Source organism: Nomascus leucogenys, chromosome 15 (genome assembly GCF_006542625.1).
Source record: "Nomascus leucogenys isolate Asia chromosome 15, Asia_NLE_v1, whole genome shotgun sequence".
NCBI lineage: Eukaryota > Metazoa > Chordata > Mammalia > Primates > Hylobatidae > Nomascus > Nomascus leucogenys.
The window spans coordinates 3,195,003-3,217,274 of NC_044395.1; the positions used below are offsets into that span (position 1 = coordinate 3,195,003).

General features: G+C 44.5%; 1 protein-coding gene across 13 annotated transcripts in view; it reads right to left on the reverse strand.

Annotated features, from left to right (window-relative positions):
* NTM (neurotrimin) overlaps positions 1–22,272 on the reverse strand; it is a 969,816-nt gene that overhangs the window by 569,795 nt on the left and 377,749 nt on the right. For 2 of the 13 annotated variants that reach the window (XM_030829614.1, XM_030829611.1), the window contains exon 1: positions 554–1,132. The exons of 8 other annotated variants lie outside the window; for them this stretch is intronic. In XM_030829614.1, coding sequence (XP_030685474.1) covers positions 554–734 — 181 coding nt within the window. In that variant the 5' untranslated portion in view covers positions 735–1,132. Of the gene's footprint in view, positions 1–553; positions 1,133–22,272 lie in introns of those variants that run through there. 3 more of the 13 variants (XM_030829615.1, XM_030829616.1, XM_030829619.1) reach the window with 3 other exon arrangements.

Below are 22,272 nucleotides of genomic sequence, written 5' to 3' on the forward strand. Positions count from 1 at the left end.
TGTGTTTTGTCATTTGAAATGTGAGTACTTTTGTGGCTGATAGAAGGAAGAGACAAAGTCAACTGTGCTGATGACTCCAGCTCTCTCAGCCTACACTAGGTCTAGAGCTACAGCTCCTCATCTTCCCTTTGACATTAACACCCTGAGTTTTCCACCTTTTGTGCAAAAGGAGAAGAAAGCAAAGGCCTGGGCTGCTCAGCGGGGCCTTCTGGTCTCCTCTGTCAGGGGACAGGCAAATCAGGTGACTAGAATCCCGCTACCTGGTTAGCTGGATGAAGGATTTAATTAAAACAAATGAGCACACAAAACAGTAACATGGACAGTTTGGGAGGAACCTGTTGATCAGCCCTCCTATGTCAGTGAAAGAATGTAAGTTGGAAACGTACACTGGCCCTCTTCTCCCTCTCACAGGCTCTTCTTCAGAGGGAAGGAGAGATCTGCCTGACTGGTCAGCCTGGGGGACTTCCTGAGCATATGAGCTCCTGGGCTCAGGCAAATGGTGGCGAGCAGCCTGCCAATGAAAGAAGGGCCCAGAATAGATACTATTCATTACCAGCGGCAAAGCTGATGTCATCCTTCATGTGGCTTCCCGGTGTGTTTCTCCATTGGTTTGGAATATGCAGGCAGAGATGCGTGCTCGGTGCTTCTTTCTCCTCAAGCCTTCCCTCAAGGACAGGTGGAAAAGCACAGCATTTGACACCAAAGGCTTTGATCCAAGTTACTGGCTGTGCCATCTTGTGTGCTTCTCACCAATGCTCTGAATCTCCTGGTTGCCTCGTCTGTAAAAGCGAGCTCCTGCTATCTGCTCCGCAGGCAGGATTGTGTGGAGCTCATGCAGGACAGCGTCATCCAAATGTCTGGGATTAATGAGATACACATATTTTGATCTTCCAGAGAAAAAAGGAAACGAAACAATAACTTCTTTATAAATACCAGAATAATTAGTTCCTCATGAACGCTTATTTTTCTTCTTTGTTCTTTAGTTTCTTTTTCTTTCCTCCTTGTTTGCATCCACTCTCATCTTTTTGCACTGGAGTTTCCCTGCTAGCAGTTTCAGAGGCAGAAGCTTGAAGAGGCTTTGAGTGCTTTTCTCCCTAATTGAAAGAGTAGCTTCAGTAGGAGATATTTTAGCCTTAAAAAAATGAGAAAACCAAATCATTGGAGAATAAAATAAGAACTGAAAGAATGGGGGGAAACAAAGTAATGGATTTTGAGATGGGAATAAAATGTTAAACCTAGGAAAACCTTAGGAGAGAATCTCTGTGAGGTAAGTGCAGGGGCATCAGAAAAGAAGCCAGTGGATGCTTAATAGCCTGTTGCCCTGGGAGGGAACTGCCTGGAGCACATGCTCTATGCCTGGTCTTCGTACTTGATGGTAATTCAGGTCAATGTTTACCTGCTTTTACAGACATGAAGACCCTACACCTCCCCTATTAAGGTTTACTATTATCTGATAATATCAATAGCACTTAAATCATTTTATACTATTAAACATAATGGCCACTGCACATTTTCAAAAGTAATACAAAAATTTGTCTAGGGCATATTATTTGTCCAGTCTACACTGGCCTGGGCTCTGGACCCACGGATTAGAAGTCATGTCTACTCTCTACTGGTGCTGTTGGTGGCATAAATGCTTCCACTTTTGCTACAGCAACAAAAGATAATAATAGAGTTCCCATGTATCAAGACATTGTGAAGCAATTTACATGACGCCTAGTTCATGTTGCTATAACAAGATACCATGAGTTTAAAACCAGTGGCCACATAGCCATTAATGATGAGGTAGCCAGTAGCTGAAGTTTCTCTAGGCAGTTATTGACTTTAGCTGTTTGTTTACCCATTGTTAGCTGTCCTGCTTACTCAGCTGCACTGCCTCACCTCAGTTTCTGCAATGATCCTATAGATAGCCTTTCACCCTGATGTATGGATCACAGGACGTTGGCGAAGTTGTTTTTCCATAACTCAAGACTCAGCTCTGAATTCAGCTCAAACCAGTCCTGAATTACGTTTTCCCAGCCAGGCACAGTGGCTCACAACTGTAATCCCAGCACTTTGAGAGGCCGAGGCAGGCGGATCACCTGAGGTTGGGAGTTCGAGACCAGCTTGACCAACAAGGAGAAACCCGTCTGTAATAAAATTACAAAATTAGCCAGGCATGGTGGCACATGCCTGTAATCCCAGCTACTCGGGAGGCTGAGGCAGGAAAATCGCTTGAACCCAGGAGGCGGAGGTTGTAGTGAGTTGATATCACATCATTGCACTCCAGCCTGGGTGACAAGAGCAAGACTCCATCTTAAAAAAAAAAAAAAAAAAAGTGTTTGCAAGTGTTAAATGGGTGAACATTTGATGTCAGAAGGCTGAAACTCTAACCGTGGACCAAAAAATAAAAAATTAAAAACTTAAAAAAAAAGGAAGTCCTCAAATAGCCTGATCCATGGACACTGGAATTTCCTCCATCCCAGCCAATCAACACGTGACCTCTCATCACCCACTCCCCATCCCCCTGGTCCTATCCTAAAACTACCCTACGAATGATCCATCGAGAGGTGGATTTGAGACTTGCTCTCCTGTCTCCTCGCTTGGATGTCTCATGAATAAAGCCTTTCTCTGCTGCAAATCTCGAAGTCTCAGGGATTGGCTTGCCATGTGTCAGGCAAATGGGCCTGGTTCAGTAAAAAGGCTGAGGGGCTTAAAAGACGAAAATCTGTTTCCCAAATTTGTTTCTCACAGTTCTGGATGCTGGAAAGTCGAGGTCACAGTGCCGGTAGATTCTGTGTCTGGCGAGGACCCGTTTCCTGGTTTGCAGAGGCTTTTCTTTCCTTTGTGTCCTCACATTGCTCTAACCTCTGTCTTTTCTTATGACTCACAAATCCTGCCATGGGCGCTTCTCCCTCTTGAGCTCATGAAAATTTAATCGCCTCCCAGAGTCCCCCTCCTAAGACTGTCCCACTGGGGGTTGGGTTAGGGTTTCAATATAAATTTGGGGGAGACACAAACATGTAGTCCACAGCATGTAGATTTTCTTTTTTTCTCTTTTTTTGTAGGGACAGGATCTTGCTATGTTGCCTAAACTGGTTTCAAACTCCTGGCCTCATGCAATCCTCCTGCCTCAGCCTCCCAAGCTGCTGGGGTTCCAGGCATGAGCCACTGTGGCTGGCCAATGCATGGATATTCTTGTTTAATTCTTACAACAATCCTATGAGGTAAGATTGTTGAAATCTTTTTGGATTTGAAGAAACCATATTTGGTTAAGTAATTTGTCTTTGAGAATTTAGTAAATCGGGAATCTGGAGCCTGAACTGTTGATCCTTACATGAGACTTGCTTACTGCCTTGTCCAGAAGTTCTAGGTACAAAAGCAGACACACACAGAGAGATGACTGAAATAGTTAACTGACATTTACTTGCTATATTAGTGAATAATTTAAACATTAAAAAATAGGAGCTAAGACAAAGCAAAAAAGATACGGTTGTGGTAACAAAGCCACTGGGAAAAAAGGACGGGAAATATCCTAGTGAAGGTGAAGTGAGAAGAAAAATGGGATTAAGAAAGGGATCAAGAGGCTGAGGCTGAATATTTATGGGCCCCGTTACTCACGTGGCAGTGACTCAAATGGGATGTGTAAGAATGAAGAGAATCTGATTGAAAAGGAAAATCATCAGTGGAAAGGGGAGAGAACGCCTTGCTATAAATAATGTCATTTATATTTTTAAAATCACACATATATATAACCCAAGGAAGGAAAATGCTTCAATAAAATAATAACTCAAGGACAGGTGGAATAATGGAGGCTGCTCTGTCTGAGTTCTGCGGTTGATAACTGTACAAACGAAAGATTCTCAGCAGAAGGGGGGGGCCTGCTGTGTGACCCCTGGAAATGTCAGTGTTATGAATGAGCCCCAGAGTTCCTGCTCAAATACCAGTTTATAATGACAGCCTTGACGTACCTCCCTGTGTGGCGAGGTGACAAGCTGGCTCTCCCTCGCTCCTCGGTGCATCTGATTTTGCTGCCATTCTGTCACATCGCTCTCTGCACCTGGGCTGACCACAGCCTAGTCCTGCTGCACTCTCGGGTCCTGGGCCCTGATCCCTGAACACCCAGCATCAGACCTGAGCTTCTGGAGATGGGTGCTGTGTCACTTGGATGCTGGTCATCAACTCCTCAAGTGAAAATGCAACCTGCTTTGCTTCCCATCACACAGGAACTATTTAAACCCAAAGGGCATATATGGACACATGAGAGCAAGTGGTCACTCTTTCCTTAAGTGAGGAAAGAGAAACAGCTGGCTGCTGTCTGAGCTGTGTGAGGTATGCGGGTCTAAAAAGACAAGAGTACGGGACCTCAGTCAGCCCCCTCCGTGCCCAGGGCAATTGTTTAGTCATTTTATTCCTAACCAGCTGCCTCACCCATTATATTCAGGTCCCTGGAATTTCTGATACAAAGAACAATGTACAGCTAATCAATAGCTTACGTTATTTTAATGTAAATTATTGGTAATCAACTCAGAAACTGCCTCTTCTTTTCCTTTAAGAATCCACTTGTAACTGCAGCTAATGGGAGTGTATATTCAGGGCTCCTTGAATCTATGCTCTGGGGTTGCAGTCCTCGATCTTGGCTAAACACTCTACTTAGATTAATTCTTCTTAGACTGACATGAGCAAATGTTTCCTGAGTGTCTGCTTTGCTGCAGGTGCTGAGCAGCGGATGGGGTATGACTGTGAAGCCGGGCTCTGTGCCTGGCCTCATGAAGATTATATTTTGGTGAAGGACACATGACATAAAGCCAAATGATCAGAAGAATAAGGAAGATGGCTGTATACATGGTCCATGTTATAAATGAGATAAATAGGACATGTACTAATGAATACAGGACGTGAGGCTGGGTTGATTTACATGAAGCTTTGGGGGAAATTTTCCTAGAAGAGATTATACATAAGCCGAGGCCTACAGGATAAGATAGAAAGACTTCCAGGAAGAGGAAACTGAGTGCAAAGGCCCTAGAGAGATGGGGGTTGAACCTGGCGTAGCCTCTGAAGGTGCGGCGCCCTGGACTGTAATGAAGAGTGAGAGGACAGGAGTTTGATAAGCGGAAGTCAAATCACAAATCATAAAGGTATTTAGATTTAGGCCCTGACTGGAGGTTGGTTTTACTTTCAGAGCCACAGAAAGCCTTTGGAAGGTTGAAGAAGGGCAATAATGGCATTGGCTTTGCATTTTAAGGTGATCAGGCTGGCTGCTCTGTGGAGAATGGATTGGTATGAGCACCAGGAGAAGCAGGGAGTGGATGTGTCCCAGGAAGACAGCTCTCATACAGAGCATTCTTTAAGTGGCTTTCAGGATGTAACTGAAGAGGCGCTGGCTGGGCTCCACTACAAGTGAGCGGCAAGAACTTTGGCATGTCTTCTACTCTTCCTGGTTCTCAAGCCTCACCTGGATGAAATAATCACAGCTCCCTTATAGGATAGCTGTGACGATTTAATCAGATGGTGTGTGTGACGTGTCCAGCACATAGTGATCACTCATCGTGTTAGAGGTTAGCTCTCTTTAACTGTTGTGATGTCTCTGGGGCATCTGTGAGGAGGGAGCTCCTGGGAAGGTGAGGACAAGGTGATTTGTAGGAAACAGCAACTTCAAGTCATGTTCTCCCGTTAATCTCATCAACTGGTAGCTCCAAAACACAGCTGTCAACAGGCATCAATTATACCCCATGTAATTGCACACATGATTGTATTTAATTCTCACAATAGTCTTGCAATGCAGACATTACTGTATTATATAATTATCCCCTTTTTTGATATCAGAAAATTGTAGTCCACAGAGGTTAGGTAATTTGCTCAAGGTTACCCAGTTAGTGGCAGAGCCAAAATTCAGTCCAGATCTGTTGGAATCCAAACCCCACGCTCTCTCCACCATAATGGCTCATCCAACAGTTCAACAGCTGCTTTCCAAACACATCTCGGGTTCTTGGGATTCTACAACATCTGTGTCTCTCAACACAGGGTGTCCTATCTATGGAAGTTCCCCAGGTGACATGAGGAAGAAGGAAATCTGCCCTCTCCAAGCCTGATAAAAAAGGACAAAAGAGACCAGTTCCATCTGGTGTTCTATAAAGCACAGCTTTGCCAGGTAAAGTCTGGAAATGAAGTTGCACCCACTGCTGAGTACCAAATGTTATATAGCTAATTAACCACAGAGATTTGGGAAGAAACCCATTAAAGAGACCAAATACAGTGTGAACAAAAAGCAAGTGGTAATGTTGCCGCTTATTACTGTTATGGCCATTAATATTAATATTAATGCTATTATTTAGTTTTATTATTACTCTGATACATCATTATTATTGCTGTCTCCTAGTATCTTCACCATAAATCTATCACCAAATGTTTTAGAGGTTTAATATTGTTATAGTTATATAATTAAACAAATAGAAATAATAGTTGCAGAATTTCAGAGTTATATAATTATTGCTCCTCAATGGAAACAATAAATAAAACTTACATGTCTTGATAGCAGTTATATTAACAACAATGAAAACATTGAAGGCTAAAGCTGAAGAATTATGTAATGGTTACATAATTAAATAATAAATTATCCTGGAACTACAGTGACATGCACTATATAAAGCAGCGTACAGAATGGAGGGGAAAAGGAAATCATTAAGCAATGCCAAAAAAAAAAAAAAGAGAGAGAGAGGTGGGCCTATGGATAAGAAGCAGAGCAGCATGGGCCTGGGAATGAGGATCCCTGGGGTTTGTAGTACCCAGAGCTCTTCAACTTCCCATTGTAGATTCAGACATGTATAGGGATTTTATCACCCCCGAAACACAAAGTAATTTGTCTAAGGCTATGAATCACTTGGATAATATAATCCCCTTAACTGAACAGCTTATCATGCGGCATACATTTAATCTCCGTGTTTTAAATTATCTCAAAATTTAGCTTTAGTCTTGGCTAAGTGTTATGTAACTACTCTTCAACTACCTGCATTGATTCAATGACTAGTGGGTGCACGTGGTGTGGAATGCTTGCCAGGGGTAGAGAATATTACTGTTTTGAAAATTATTCAAACACTCAATCACTGCATCAGGACATCTCTTTGGTTGTGTTATCACAATATTAACATACCCAAATATTTGGAAAGACTAAAATATTTGATGTTAAATCAAATATCCAGTTGACTCACTGACTTGCTAATTTTTTATACCAAAGCTTGGCAGTCAGGCTGCCTGGGTTTTATATAAAGGTGTGTTTATGGAGGTCTGGCATGGGGGCACCATCCCCTACCTGAAGACCATGAAACCAAGCCCTGCTCTAAAGACTGAATTTAGATTGGGATGCCAGAGTGATGGCAAAACATTTCACACCCTGAATCCGCCCGTCTCCCTGGGTGTCAGCAGAACCGAGCCCGTTGTTTGAATGGATGGCATGATGCGACATTCCTGGGCTGCCAGCAGCAGGCAGCATGAATAAGCACATGGCATCACTCAGTGATGCCAGTGGGGAGGCAGAAGGCTCCTGTCCAGAGCCAGCAGGGGACAGGGCCATGGTCTGCCAGCCTCTCTGTGATTCACATTTCAAGGAAGCTCTCACTTCTCCATCAGGCCTGTTCTAAGAGCAGTCAGGCTGGGCATTATCATAATGGGGTCACCTGGGAGTCTGGGAATAGACAGAGGAGCAGTCTATTGGGGAGAACAAATTGACTCCTGTCTCGTTACTTGGCTCAACTTGACAGGCAAACCTGGTGATCGGAAAAGGATGGCCTCAGGAGAGGCCCACGCCAAGGAAGGGCGACAGGGCCGTCACACCTGCTGGACTTGGGGAGCTGGAGCAGACTGCTTGGCGTCAGGCCCTCCAGCTCGGGTCGTCATTTTCCAGTATTCAGTGCCAACCTGCCCTTGGCTTGCATGCAGACCACGCTGCCCATCTGTCCATGTCTCTATGCTACGGGGATGAAGAACACGTAGAACTCAAACCCTCTGTCGTCATTGTGTCTCCACCCCTGGGTATCTCACTTTTAATCTTGTGATCCTTTTTATCTTGCCTCAGAAGAGGGTGAAAAATAGGGTCCTTCTCCAAATAAGCAGAGACAATTCCCACAATCCTGGGACCATCGGAACTTTTCTAAGGGCTTTTTGTACCATTGTTCTATTGAGCCACATGGGAACCTAGGCAAAGAGTGTCCATTTCCTTCAGATACCAAAGAAGGTGCTCCTAAGCTGCTAGGGTGCTGCTGGAAGTGCTGGGGCTTTGATAACAAATGAATCTGGTGTATCAGTCCGCCTGGGCTGCCATAACAAAATGCCACAGGCTGGTTGGCTTTAACAACAAAAATTCATTTTCTTATAGTTCTGAAGGCTGGAAGTCCAAGATCAGGGTGCCATGCCAGCATGGCTGGGCTGTGATCAGGGATCTCTCTCTGGCTTGCAGCCTTCCCATTGTATCCTCACATAGTGAAGAGAGAGAGAGGAGAGAGAGAGACAGAGGAGAGAGAGAGAGAGTGCACGCTCTTCCTCCTATTTATTTATTTATTGAGACACAGTTTTGATCTTATTGCCCAGGCTGGAGTGCAATGGCGCGATCTCGGCTCACCACAACCTCTGCCTCCCAGGTTCAAGCGATTCCCCTGCCTCAGCCACCTGAGTAGCTGCGATTACAGGGATGCGCCACCACGCCTGGCTAATTTTTTGTGTTTTTAGTAGAGATGTAGAGATGGGGTTTCTCCACGTTGGTCAGGGGGATGGTCTCCAACTCCCGACCTCAGGTGATCTCCCCACCACAGCTGCCCAAAGTGCAGGGATAACAGGCATGAGCCACCGTGCCCAGCTTACTCCTCTTATGAGGGCACTAATTCCAATCACACAGGCCTCACCCTCATCACTATATTTAGCCCTAGTTACCTCTCAAAGGCCCCATCTCCAAATACCATAATTCAGATGCTAAAAGTTACGCCTTCAGCACAGGAATTTGGGGAGGGGGGTATAAAACATTCCATCTGTAACCCTTGGGTTTTAATTTCAGCTTCTTGTTAGGTGTGGATCCTAAGTGACTTCAGCCCTCTGAATTCCAGTTGCCGCACCTGTAAAATGTGACTAACAAGCCTACTACACTGAACTGCTGTGAGGAATAGGATGTGTTCACATAGAAAACGCCTCAGCGCATACCAGGTCCTGCAATGTCGATTCTCCTCCCTCCCTCTTGCCACTTTCACGGCGTCTCTGATTTAGTCTGGCACCAGTTTTCATCAAGAGTTCTGTCCTCCCCCCCTTCCCCTGCCCTGCCCACCCCACATGAAAAACATCTTATTTAAGATTCCCTCCATCCCGGTAGTTTTGGCTGGGTTGCAGCTATTTTCTCAAAAACAACAGCAGCCCTGATAATTCTCTCCCAGGAGCTAGGAAGCTTCCTCCTTTCCCTAGAGCTCCAGAAAGGAAGACGTCACTGTCATAGGGGCTTCGGAGGGACGTGGAGATCATTCTGCAGCATCGTGGGCACAGTCCTCTTCCTATCCTCCGACGTCCCCTGGACCAGGTTTCCTTAGCTCCCTCCGCAGGTTTGCTTAGGCACCCCGGCGACCCTTCCTGGGGCTCCTCCTTGTCTCACTTCAAAGGCCCTTGTGTTGCAGGGCCCAGATCCCATGAGATTCTTCCCGGAGATGGAACCCCGGGCCCTCCCCAGCCCCCAGACAGCACTGACTGTCACAGCAGGGTTATCTCTATTAGCCGCTGCCAACGTCAGTGCGTGGAAACAGTGCAGTGTGAGACGCTTCCCCTGACTAACGTCTTTGTACTGAGCGGGGGAATCAGAACGGAACAGATGTTTTAAGGACTCCATAAATCCGTGAAGATAAAAAACCACCCACCCAGCACTTTTTAACAATGCGCCATGCTGATGAACCAGCATATCGGAAATACCAAAATAAATATAAAATCCCACTGAAGACTTGGAATAAATCTTAGGGATTTTTTTTTCTTTTTTCCCTTACAACATACACCAGACATCATTTTTAATACTCAGTGAAGACCCACAACTGGGAACAGAAAGTCTATAAAAACGCTGCTGCTTCCATCCGAAGTGACCCAATGATCAACCGCAATATGCATGAATCACCCTGCAATTGCTTCCTGAAAAACTCATTTCTCTCCCATAGAACCTTCTCCCTCTCTCAGCACTTCCAGTGTTGTCATGTTTCTTCTTATAACTCCTTGCTGAATTCCAATGAGGTTTTCTAATTAGCCTAATTAATTTTCTGCCCAAATTAATAAGACTGTCTCTGGCTCAGAAATAATTGGACTTCCCAAACACCATTTTCCCTCCCTCGATTTCTCAGTGGTGAGTTGTGATCCAGCCTCCTTTAATAATTCAAAATTAGCTTCTGTTTTTCAGATGATGGGTTCATGTCTGGAAAGTTATTTAGTTTTTTCATTAACACTCTCACATCGTTCTCTCCCTCCTGTGAAGAATACCTTAAAAAGCACTAAAAATAAAATGAAACTTGGATCCCTTCCTGAAGAGATAAATCCATATGGGATCAAAGTTTCAATGGATTCTTGCTTCCTAGATTATCAATTTCAGCAAGGTAAATTAATGACCTGGATAAAGCATATTCTTTAAAGTTTGGTAGCAGCTATGAAAATAAGCCCTAACAAGCCGAGTACTAAAATCATAAAAAAAAAAAAACCTTGAGCACTTTCAAGCAACTAGCTTCCCATGGAAAAGCAGGCTTCTCTCTAACCTCTTACAAATGTGTTTCATGTGGTTGTGAATTTCTTACTCCAGGAAAATAGCATTGTTACAAATATTAGTGTGTTCTCCAAACGAGTTGAAAAAAAAGGAGGAAGAGAGAAGAGGTAAGGAAAGAGAGAGGAAAGAAAAGTTGGTAAGCTTAATGAAAATGTCCATGTCCCAATGTATGTTTGAATAAGCTCTGCAAAGCTGTGTAAATGGCATATTGTCTTTTGTTTGCTCTCAGGTTCCAGAACACCAGGCAATCATATCCTCTGTGGTATTGGTTTTGCAGCCCCAGAAATACTTCTCTTGGAACGATGAAGATGGAATTATTTTCTCATTCCCTAAAAGAGCCTGAAGTGGTTCTTTAGAGGTCTTATAAAGATGCCCATGAACAGTGCCAGGGTATGGAGAGTACAGTAAGATGTGTGACTCCGATCCTGCCTATGCACAGGGGTGTGCAGCTGTCAACCTTATGATGTCAGCATGTTCTAAGTGGAATCATAAAGGTGTGAAGGTTTTCAAAGAATTTAATCCAAACAATAGCCATAGAGGTGTATGCTTTATTTTCTTTGGATGACTCTAGACCAAACTTCTCAAAGACGAAATGGAGTTATTGAGGGTGGTTCCTTCTCTTAATAAAAATGGGTGACCCACTCATGTTCCAAGAGTCACGGCTTCTTTGATGAATCATCTAGGCAGGTACAGGCTTTAAGGAAATATGCAGAGGGCTAGACACGGTGGGTCATGCCTGTAATCCCCGCACTTTGGGAGGCCGAGGCAGGTGGATTACTTGAGGTCAGGAGTTTGAGACCAGCCTGGCCAACATGGTGAAACCCCATCTCTACTGAAAATACAAAAACTAGCTGGGACGGTGGTGTGTGCCTGTAATCCCAGCTACTCGGGAGGCAGAGACAGGAGAATCATTTGAACCTGGGAGGCTGAGGTTGCAGTAAGCCAAGATTGCACCACTGCACTCTAACCTGGTGACACAGTGAAAGTTTGTCTCGAAAGAAGAGAAAGAAAGAAAGAAAGAAAAAGAAAGAAAGAAAGAAAGAAAAAAAGAAGGAAAGAAAAAAGAAAGAAGGAAGGAAGAAAGGAAGAAAGGAAGGAAAGAAAGAAGAAAGAAAGAAAGAGAGGAAAGAAAATAGGCAGAAAACTGTAAGTATACCAAACTGGTAAGTCTGGGGACAGTTATTTCCTGCTGAAAAAACAATCTCTCACTCCCTCTCCTCTGTCATTAAAAGAGCTTTGGGGATGTTGCTTTGAAGACAGTGTTTCATAATGAAAGCGAAGTATGGTTCACTTTTTCAAATGTAAATAACATCCATTTGCCAGAAATGAAATATGCCTATATCACTAGCCCACATCATCAGAGTTTGCTACAATTAGCTAGCGGGGGGCGGGGGGGGGGGGGGGGGGGCGGAGACAGAAGTTGTATTAAAGGATTAAAAAAGAAAATGAAAAGAATGGCATGATTTGTAGCTATATATTTAAATGAAGCTTACTACTGGCCACCGACTGGGATAGAGTGAAACTGACTAAAATAGTCTCTATTGAACTTAAATCTTGGGTTTCTCTAGTTGTTGCTTAAGTAAGGCTACTTGCTCTCAGCAGAGCCCTGTAGTGCCTGGTGACCATCTGGAGATTCTTCGAAATATGCTCCATTTAGAAACTAGACTATTCAATGGAGTTCTGTTGAAAATTTGAAGTTAGTAGCGTAATAGCTAAACATTAAATCTTTTATCTACTTATCCACTTTATTCCCAGAATATACTTTCCATAATGACATTTTAAAAATGTTCTTTGCATTTTAATGTTGGGGTGGGTTTCTTTCCTCGATTCTGGCACATTTTACTAATCTTTGTCCCACTACTCTTACTCTGGTTGTTTCTTTGTATAATAATTAGATGACTTTGAATCCTGATTTTATATGTATACTTTAGGAATAGCATCCTGTTAAGAAAACAAAAAACATAATAATAATAACCGTCTGAGGATTTAACTTCAAGTCACATCAGTGTCTCCACTGGACAATGTCAGGGCTTGATGCTTTCAACTTCGCCTGAGCTAATGGAAACATCTCTTTACTCAGCCCCGTCTCACCTGGCATTGAATATGGCCCTAACACACCCCTGGAAATCGGTTCTAGAAGGGCAGGAAGAGAGTCAGTGCCCAAATCTTCTTTCACTCATGTTTGCCTGGACTGTGCAGCTACATATTAGTCCTATTTAGTGTGATAAGTTAAAACCCCTGGGGAAAACGGTGTGACCTGGTACATCGCTGAGGAGCTAGTCAGGTGGAGTCCATGCATGACTCCAGTAGAAGGAATTTGGTAAGGGAATTGGTTATAAAGCCTCCAGAGAAGTGAAAGAGGAGATGATGAGACTACACAGAGATTAGCAGTGACAGGACGTCTCCATCAGGCCTAAGACTGAAGAACCAAAGAAAGAAGTGATCTTTCCGGTGGCAAGAGCTGGAGCTACCTGGAAGGAGCTGGAGTCACTGCACTGGGCCTACTAGGTGGAAACTGGAATCACAGAGGAGATGCAGCTGTTTCAGAGATGCTGCCCCTTTCCTTGAAGGAGATAACGTATGGAATTAGGAGCAGCAGCCCAAAGACAGGCTGCGCCTGCTGAAGGCATGGGATGTGGCTCAGGGCTCTGAGGTGGCATTTGAGGCCCTTGCTCTAAGCCACATCATCAGCCAAGTTTTTATGAACCATAAAATTGCTGGATCCCCTTTCTAAGCATAGTCCCTGATTCTGCTTCACTGACCTTCCTCGGAGGTCAACTGCATAGCAGACAAAGAAACATTTCCTTTTAATGGCTGGGAATTTACTGGCCATAAATTTCACCCAGTACCCTAGGACTATGTGTTATGGTCAGGTCAAGTAAGCCAGATGACTAGCCCGTTTTCTCTCTTCATCTTGAACAGAATTTCCTCTTTTTCCTGAGATAAGATAATCCCAGCTTATAGCAATTTTTTGTGCGTGAGACAGGGGTCTTACTCTGTCACCACCCAGGTTGGAGTGCAGCACTGTGATTACAGCTCACCGCAGCCTCGATCTCCAAGACTCAAGCCACCCTCCCACCTCAGCCTCCCCAGTAGCTGGGACCACAAGTGCATACCACCAGACTCAGCTAATTTTTTTTTTTTTTTGAGATGGAGTCTCACTCTGTTGCCCAGGCTGGAGTGCAGTGGCATGATCTCAGCTCACTGCAACCTCCGCCTCCTGAGTTCAAGCAATTCTCCTGCCTCAGCCTCCCAGACAAGATCTTCCTATGTTGCCCAGGCTGGTCTTGAACTCCCAGGCTCAAGTGGTCCTCTTGCCTTGGCCTCCCAAAATGCTGGAATTACAGGTGTGTCACCACGCCCCGCCAGCAATTCTTTAACAAGAGGAGATCCCTTCCAATTTGTCTAGAGTACCTCCACCCCTATTCTTTCTCACTTCTGTGCCTCCTCTCTTTTCCTCAAGAAGCATTAGCAGACAGTAAAAATGACATGACTTCCCCTTTCTACCACCACTGACACAACACCTGCCCTTCACTAACACCAATGAGAGTGTGGGGTATTGATGGTGATAGCTCAGATGCAACCCAGGAGCCCTTTCAGAATTAGAGCCAGTGCTGGCGAGGAGCTTCTCTTGTCTCCTGTCCAGGCCTCACAATTTTAAATTGTTTCTAGAAGTTAAGACAGTGGTCTCTCCTGGCCAATGCAGAGAAGCAGTGGGAAAGGAGACAGACAGTCCTCCTGATTCAAGGAACCTAGTGCTTCTATTGCCTCTCCTCGAATAAAATTTTGAGTTAGAGGTTATTATGCTTACTTTGCAGACATGTTAAGCAATTTGGCCAAAGCTTCAGAATGAATTAGGAGACAAAGTTGGCATGAGAATCAAGGTCTGATTTACTCTAAAATCCACAATACTTTCACTATATAGTGTTGCTCCCTATTTTCTATGTGAATAGCTTTATAAAATGCAAAACGTGTTCAAAAGAAAATCCTTCCACATATGAATTTGAACATCCTGGTGATAATACACCATGCTGGAAAAGTTGCCAAGTTTTGCAAACAAAACTACAGGATGCCCAGTTAAATTTGAATTTCAGATGGCTAAATATTTTAATAAAGATATATGTCCCAAATATTGCATGGGACATACTTATACTAAAACTACTTGTTGTTTATTCAGAAATTAGAATTTAGCTGGTCATCCAATATTTTTTGGCCCTACATGCAGTCCATCTGTATCTTAATGTCTTGAGCCCAAGCTTCACTTTGCTTTGGTAAACTGAAAATACTGTCAAGGGGAAGGTCATTGTTCTCCCTTCCACTCCCTTGCTGGTCTTCACCCCCAGGGTCATTGGGATTCCTCCTAGGCCAAGAGTGAAACATTGTACCTTTCATATACATGAATATATCCAGTACATACACAGATATATCCAGTATATACACACACTCAAAACTTATGTGCCCTGCTGTGTTCAACTGAGGTTTTTAAACCAATTTTTATTGTATAACTTATATACAATAAAATGTATCCATTTAGTGACGTGGCTCAATAAGTTTTGATGAATATTACATCTGTGTAACCACCACCCTCATCAAAATCACACTCTTACTGTCCCAGAAAGTCACCTCATGCTTCCTGCAGTCAATCCCCAAGGCTCTTTAGCCCCAGACCTTCACATTTCTGCTTTCTGTCACTTGATTAGTTTTGCCTTTCCTAGAATTTCATATAAATGGAATCATAGAGTTTTGCCATCTGTACTCTTCTGGGTCTGGCTTTTTCCACTCATCGTGATGGTTTGAGTTCATCTACATTGTTGCTTGTATCAATAGTGCATTCCTTTTTACTGCTGAGTCATATTTCATTTTTTGGATTTACTGTTAATTGTTTATCCACTCATCTGTTGATGAACATGGATTGTTTTCAAATTTGGCTAATATAAATAAAGCTGCTATGAACATTTGTGTACAAGTCTCTGTGTAGACATATGATTTTATCTTAGACAAATACCAAGATGTAAAATGGTTGGGTTATATGGTAGTTGTGTGTTTCGCATTTTTTTTTTTTGGAGTTGGAGTCTCACTCTGTTGCCCAGGCTGGAGTGCAGTGGTGCAATCTCGGCTCACTGTAAACCTCTGTCTTCCAGGTTCAAGAGATTCTCCTGCCTCAGCCTCCCAAGTAGCTGCGATTACCGGCATGCGCCACTATGCCCAGCTAATTTTTGTATGTTTAGTAGAGACGGTTTCACCACGTTGGCCAGGCTGGTCTCAAACTCCTGACCTCAAGTGATCTGCCTGCCTCGGCCTCCCAGAGTGCTGGGATTACAGGTGCACACCACCACGCCCAGCCCCGTGTGTTTAACTTTATAAGGAAAAAACATACAACTTTTCAAAGTGGTTCTAGCATTTTGCATTCTTACCATCAGTGTGTGACAGTTACAGTGGCTCTACATCCCCCCCAACACGTGGTTACCATCAATCTTTCAACTTCTAGCCATTATCACAGGTGTGCAATCGTATCTTAGTGGTTTTGGTTCGCATTTCCCTGCGGTCAATTGAGTTCTAAAATATTCTGAAAAATTACGTCAATGTTGGCTTCTGCATTTATGAAGCAATTTTTTGAGCATCAGTGTCGTGTCAGGTATCACACTACAGCCACTGAGTCTAAAATGGCAAGTCACAGATGTAAGTCACAGATATGATCTTGGCCCGTTATGGAGCTTATAATCAAATGTGTGAGGCAGATGTTAAACAAACACGTGAACATAATTATATAGCTATAAATGGTAATAAGTGTATATATGTTTTTGGGGGGTGAGGGGGGGACGGAATCTTGCTCTGTCACCAGGCTGGAGTGCAGCAGCACCATCTTGGCTCACTGCAACCTCTGCCTCCCGAGTTCAAGCGATTTCCCTGCCTTAGCTCCTCGAGTAGCTAAGACTAGTGGCACGTGCCACCATGTCCAGCTAATTTTTTTTTTTTTTTGAGACAGAGTCTCGCTCTTTCGCCCAGGCTGGAGTGCAGTGGCGCAATCTCGGCTCACTGCAAGCTCCGTATCCCGGGTTCACGCCATTCTCCTGCCTCAGCCTCCCGAGTAGCTGGGACTACAGGCGCCCGCCACCACGCTCGGCGAATTTTTTGTATTTTTAGTAGAGGCGGGGTTTCACAGTGTTAGCCAGGATGGTCTTGATCCCCTGACCTCATGATTCGCCCGCCTCGGCCTCCCAAAGTGCTGGGATTGCAGGCGTGAGCCCCGTGCCTGGCTTTTTTTTTTTTTTTTTTTTTTTGGTATTTTAGTAGAGACGGGGTTTCACCATGTTGGCCAGGATGGTCTCAATCTCCTGCCCTTGTGATCAGCCTACCTTGGCCTGCAAAAGTGTGGGGATTACAAGTGTGAGCCACTGCGCCCAACCGATAAGTATAATTTTAAAAATAAATAGATCACACTGAGAGAGAGTATCAGGGGATACGCAATCAGATGGGCATCCCAAATGGCCTGAAGAGTGATTAGGAGGGAGGGAGGCAGTGGCCGTGGTGTGGGTGGAGGCTTCCTGCGGATGGAGAAAAAGCCCCAAGTGGGAGTCTCAGGGTGGAGGTGGGCTAATGCTGTCCTCTCAGCCTGGATGCAGGCCCCTGGGATTGGAAACACCGAGGCAGGGGAGGAGGCCTGTGGTGAGGAGAAAGAGCAGGCAGCCCCGGACAGCACAGGGCTCCCCAAGGCCTGGGAGGCGCTTAGGATTGGATCCAAAGTGGAAGAGAAAGTCACTGCTAGGTAAACAGGAGGGGTGCAGGCTCATTCAGGCTTTCAAAATCTCACCTAGGCTCCAGCAATGAGAGTGACTTAAATGATGGGGAGAGTGAGATGCTAGTCAGAGCCTATTGCTGTGGTTACACAGAAATGACCAAGTGGTGGGCCGTGGTGGAAAGCGGAAATGAAAAAATTCAAGATGCATTTTGGAGATGAAATCAACAGGATGTAATAATGACTTAGAAGCCAGGATTGTAGCAAAGGGGGTGGCCAGGAAGCCACTCGGTCTCTGGCTTGAGCAGTTGGTTTGATGGAGGCACCAAGTAGAGAGAAAAAAGACCTGGATGGCGGTCGGAACCAGGCACCCGGCAGTGGCTCCAGTAACTGTTATGGCAGGCCGGTGTAGCAAGCTCTGGGGAAGGAGGTGAGGAGCTTGTTGCCAGAATGACACTTTGCCTGGCAGTGAAAACACATGGGTATGTGACAATGTACATGTGACTGAAGGCCATAACTTAAGGTCTCCAAGGAGACACCGAGGAGGATCCAGGCACACCACACGGATGTGTAGATCCCGGACAAAAGTGGCGATACCCAGTCTGAGGAATAAAATAAAAAGAGTTCTCTCTCAAAAATAAATGCAAGGTAAGTATTTGGAAAGACAGACTTAGAGAGAAATGATGACATTAGGGGATCAGTGCTTTCTCTCCGTTGAGTGTAAGCAGGTGCCTAATGGCTTGCCACCTAAGGTCAGGGGGCACTGTAAGGAAACAAACCAAGGCTCACAGGGTTCCCAGACAGCACGCCCAGCTTGCTTTCATCCGGCATTCTTGGAGCAACTGCTGCATCCAGGAACTCTGCCCAATGCGAGAAACACAGGAATGTTTAAGATTCGGTGTCTGCCCTGCACAGCTGGCAGGGAAATGTCCTGGTATCCTCTACATAAAACGATGATGCCTGTAATCCCAGCACTTCAGGAGGCTGAGGAGGGCAAACCTCCTGAGCTTAGGAGTTCGAGACCAGCCTGGCCAATATAGTGAAACCTTGTCTCTACTATAAATACAAAAAAATTATCTGAGCATGGTGGTGGGCACCTGTCATCCCAGCTACTTGGGAGGCTGAAGCAGGAGAATCCCTTGAACCTGGAAGGCAGAGGTTGCAGCGAGCCGAGACCACGCCATTGCACTCCAGCCTGGGTGACAGGAGTAAAATTCCATCTCAAACAAAACAAAACAAACAAACAAAAAAACAGTGACAATTCAGGAACATAAGTCAATAACAGAACTGTGTCCCGGGGGCTGAAGGATCAAGATAGGGACCCCCTAACAAGTCAAATTCCTTCAATTATTAAAAGAAAAATAATGATTTTCCTATAGCATGTAGCCTGTAAATGTCATAATGACATGCATTCTTCTTGCCATTTTTGGATGCCCACTCTGTGCCAGACACAGCTCTGAGCACTTTGTAAGCTCTGTCATTTCCTCTTCACAGCAACCCTGGGAGTGGTAACAGTATAATTCCCTTATTACATGCCAGGAGAGTGTGGCTTACACATCTTCATTGGTCCAAGGTCACATTCTTAGGAAGTGGCTAAGCTGGGGTTGAAACCCAGGTCCCTGTGATCTGTACCGCCACGCTCCTGATCACTTCATGATTTTCAATACTGAGTTGATTCAGAACAACTTCATCCAGAAGTAAGGTTGGCTGCATCTGTCATAGCTTCTCCAGTGCCCACTCCTGTTTCAAAACTGTTGATTTATCACGGTGCCCAAAGAGTGTTGATTATTTATGTGCAATGGTCATGATCTAAGTACTGAGGACATATGCTACTTTATGTCCTTTCTTTTCTGTGTGAACAAAATAAGGAGGCAGGCCACGGAGGTACACCCAAGAGAAAGGCCAAGCCGGGGCCCATCTGATGTCAAAAGCCCCCGTGCTGGGAGAAAAGCAGGGCCGCCTGGCACTGGGCACCGTCCAGTCCCATACGCTCCGGCAAGCTTTCTGTCCAGAGGCCAAGCCTCCAGGGGAGTGGAGAGAAAGAGAAGTAGTGCTGGGCAGTCCCCTCCCATCTGTTTTGCAGAGGACAGCCATTCTGAAAAAGCACATCGGATTAAATAAATTAAAAGAATTGCACCCCCCTGGGAACATTCTCAAAACAGAAAGTCATTTGAACCGATGTGTGATTCACTCAGAGCCTCTCTCCTTATAGGAAACGAATACAATCAAAATAAAATCACTTCATGGAGTAAGAGGCAGTGGATGGGCACAGGGAGGAGGGGGCAGGTCATGGAAGGCACAGTGTTTACAAAGCCATTAAAGGAGAATGAATAGATCTAGCCTGGTCCCAAAAGGCAAAGAAATGTGAATTTTCACATATAAATAGAAAACGTTTAGAATGATATTAATTCAAGACCGAGCTCCTAATGCCTTTGCATGTTAGCCGGGTGTGCGGCGTCTGCTTAGCTGCACTGACCCCTGCTGGTGAGAATCCAGAATTATCTGCTGCTCTGCGACTATTTTCAGACAATGTCCACAGTCCTGGTGACTGCATGGCAAGCGTGTGTCCACCGTCATGTACTACATGATACATGACCTGGACGCCTAACCAAGAACCACTTTGCCACTACAGTACCCAGAACCTACTAGAATATAAGGCACGTAGTAAACCCTTAACAGACTTGCTTGAGTGACTATATGACCAAGCATGTACAATTCTAATACCTAATTGAACACAATTAGCTTATGGCACCTTTATCTCGTATGAACAGTAGCATCAACACTTCTTGAACACAATCAATGGATTCTGCTAAGAAAGATGTATCAGGTAATACTAAAGTCACAATGCACAATGGCAGGTGCCATGTGGTCCCCGGCGAGTACAGTGGAGGGCATGTTGTCAATCATGGTGACACAGTGGTGATGTGTTGGTCGTGTCCTGGTGGAGGCATTCCTGGGATCACAGGATAACGAGGAGCTTGTCAGGCTAAGGAGGGGATTCTATGCAAAGACAATACAATGTCAATGGTAGAGACATGAAAAAATTGCATGGAGCTTCCAGGAAATTCCCTTGCTGTTGCTGGCAGTTCCAGTGAGAGGCAGGACTGGCAGTGGCAGACATTTAAGAGGTCATGTGATAAAAGACTCTCCTCTGGATCCCGAGATCCAGAAAAGCTTTAGATCACCCTATGGTCCATGTGGCCCCACAGAAGTGTTTGACATTTAGAAGCAACATGGTTTATTTTGCATTTTATTTACACCACTCGGCTCAGATGTGGAAGATGACTTCAGGGGTGTGGAAGGGGAACAACGAAGGCCGAGAGTCCAGCTACAAAGCTATTGCGTTTAGTAGGGACACAAGAGGAGCTTCATTAAGATGTTGGTAGCTTGAATGGCAAGCAGAAGGCTGACGGGAGAAAGATTTAGGAGACACAACCCAAAGGCACAGATATGTGTGCTAGCAACTGGAAGAGAGAACAGCTTCTGCAGAAAGACTCAGGTGGGGAAGCAGGATTGTGGGGGAAATCCAGAAGAGATGCTGAGCTCGGGTGCTCGTGGGTTAGTCAGCTGGCAACTCAATGAGTGAGTTGTAAGTTCATAGGACAGTTTGACTGCACATAGAATTTGGGGAGTTGTTGGTTTATAGATTGTAGTAGTGAGAAGCACATTTTCCATCTGTGCCTTAGTTTCCCTCTAGCATATTAGCATAAAAAGTAAATTGCTCCTAAGGTATGCAGTGGCTTCTAAGAAAGGCTTATAATAATCTTAACATATATGTATAATAGAATGTTTTATTTAAAAATATGTGTGTCATTTTTCTTCTTCACCACAAAGCTATACGTTAGATATTTTTACACCAATTTTACAGGTATCAAAATTGAGTTTCTAAGATTAAGTAACATGGCTACGACTACTACAGCAAATTGGTGAGTGATGTGTGAGGACCTCAGCTCCAGTCCTCTGATTCTTTTCTGTATCACTGACTCATTGTTATAATAATTTGTTGACATCACTGCCTTTTTCAGAGGGTACACTAGACTCATGAAGGATGATATTGAAATTCAAAGTTTTATAAAAATGCCAAGCGTATGAAGCAGGAAAAAAAAAGCAATGTCCCATCATTTATAAAACTGAGCTCCTTGGAAGATAAAGGTTATTTAAATGCATAGGCTTATTAATGTCTCTGCATACTCACAGTTCTATCAATCTGAGCACAACCTGAAACTGCAAATTGTACAGGAGGAGATAGACAACATGCTTAATGCTTATCTTGATCTGGAAAATTATACCGTAAGGATCAAGAAAGGCAAACTCAGTGCCTGGGAACATAATGAAAAAACGTATTCATGAGCACCTGTCTTCCTTCTCTTTGCTGCTTCCTGCTTTCCTCTCTGTAAAACTTCCGCCACACCAATTTGGCCACATCATTTTCCCACATACAAGTCGATGGAGAGCTCCCCATTGGGCAATGTTTTACTTCTCTGGGGTTGAAAAAGAGCGGCACAGCATACGTCCAAATGCCGCCAGCGTGTAAGAAATGTACCCGACCAGCCTGTGAAAGATGTCCGTCCCTGATGGTTGCCACAGGGAAATAAATTAAATCTCACCAGCCCTGAAAGTCACCTTCTGCGGGAGGATTTTTGTTGTTGTTTTCCCCACCACATCTACCTTCGCTGTCCTTCTGATTATATCCATGGCAGTAGGAGAGGATGACGAGTCCCAGAAAGAGGGCAAAGGAAACATTCCTGGACAGATGGACGATGGCCAGGCTGACGGTCGGGAATGCCCCTGC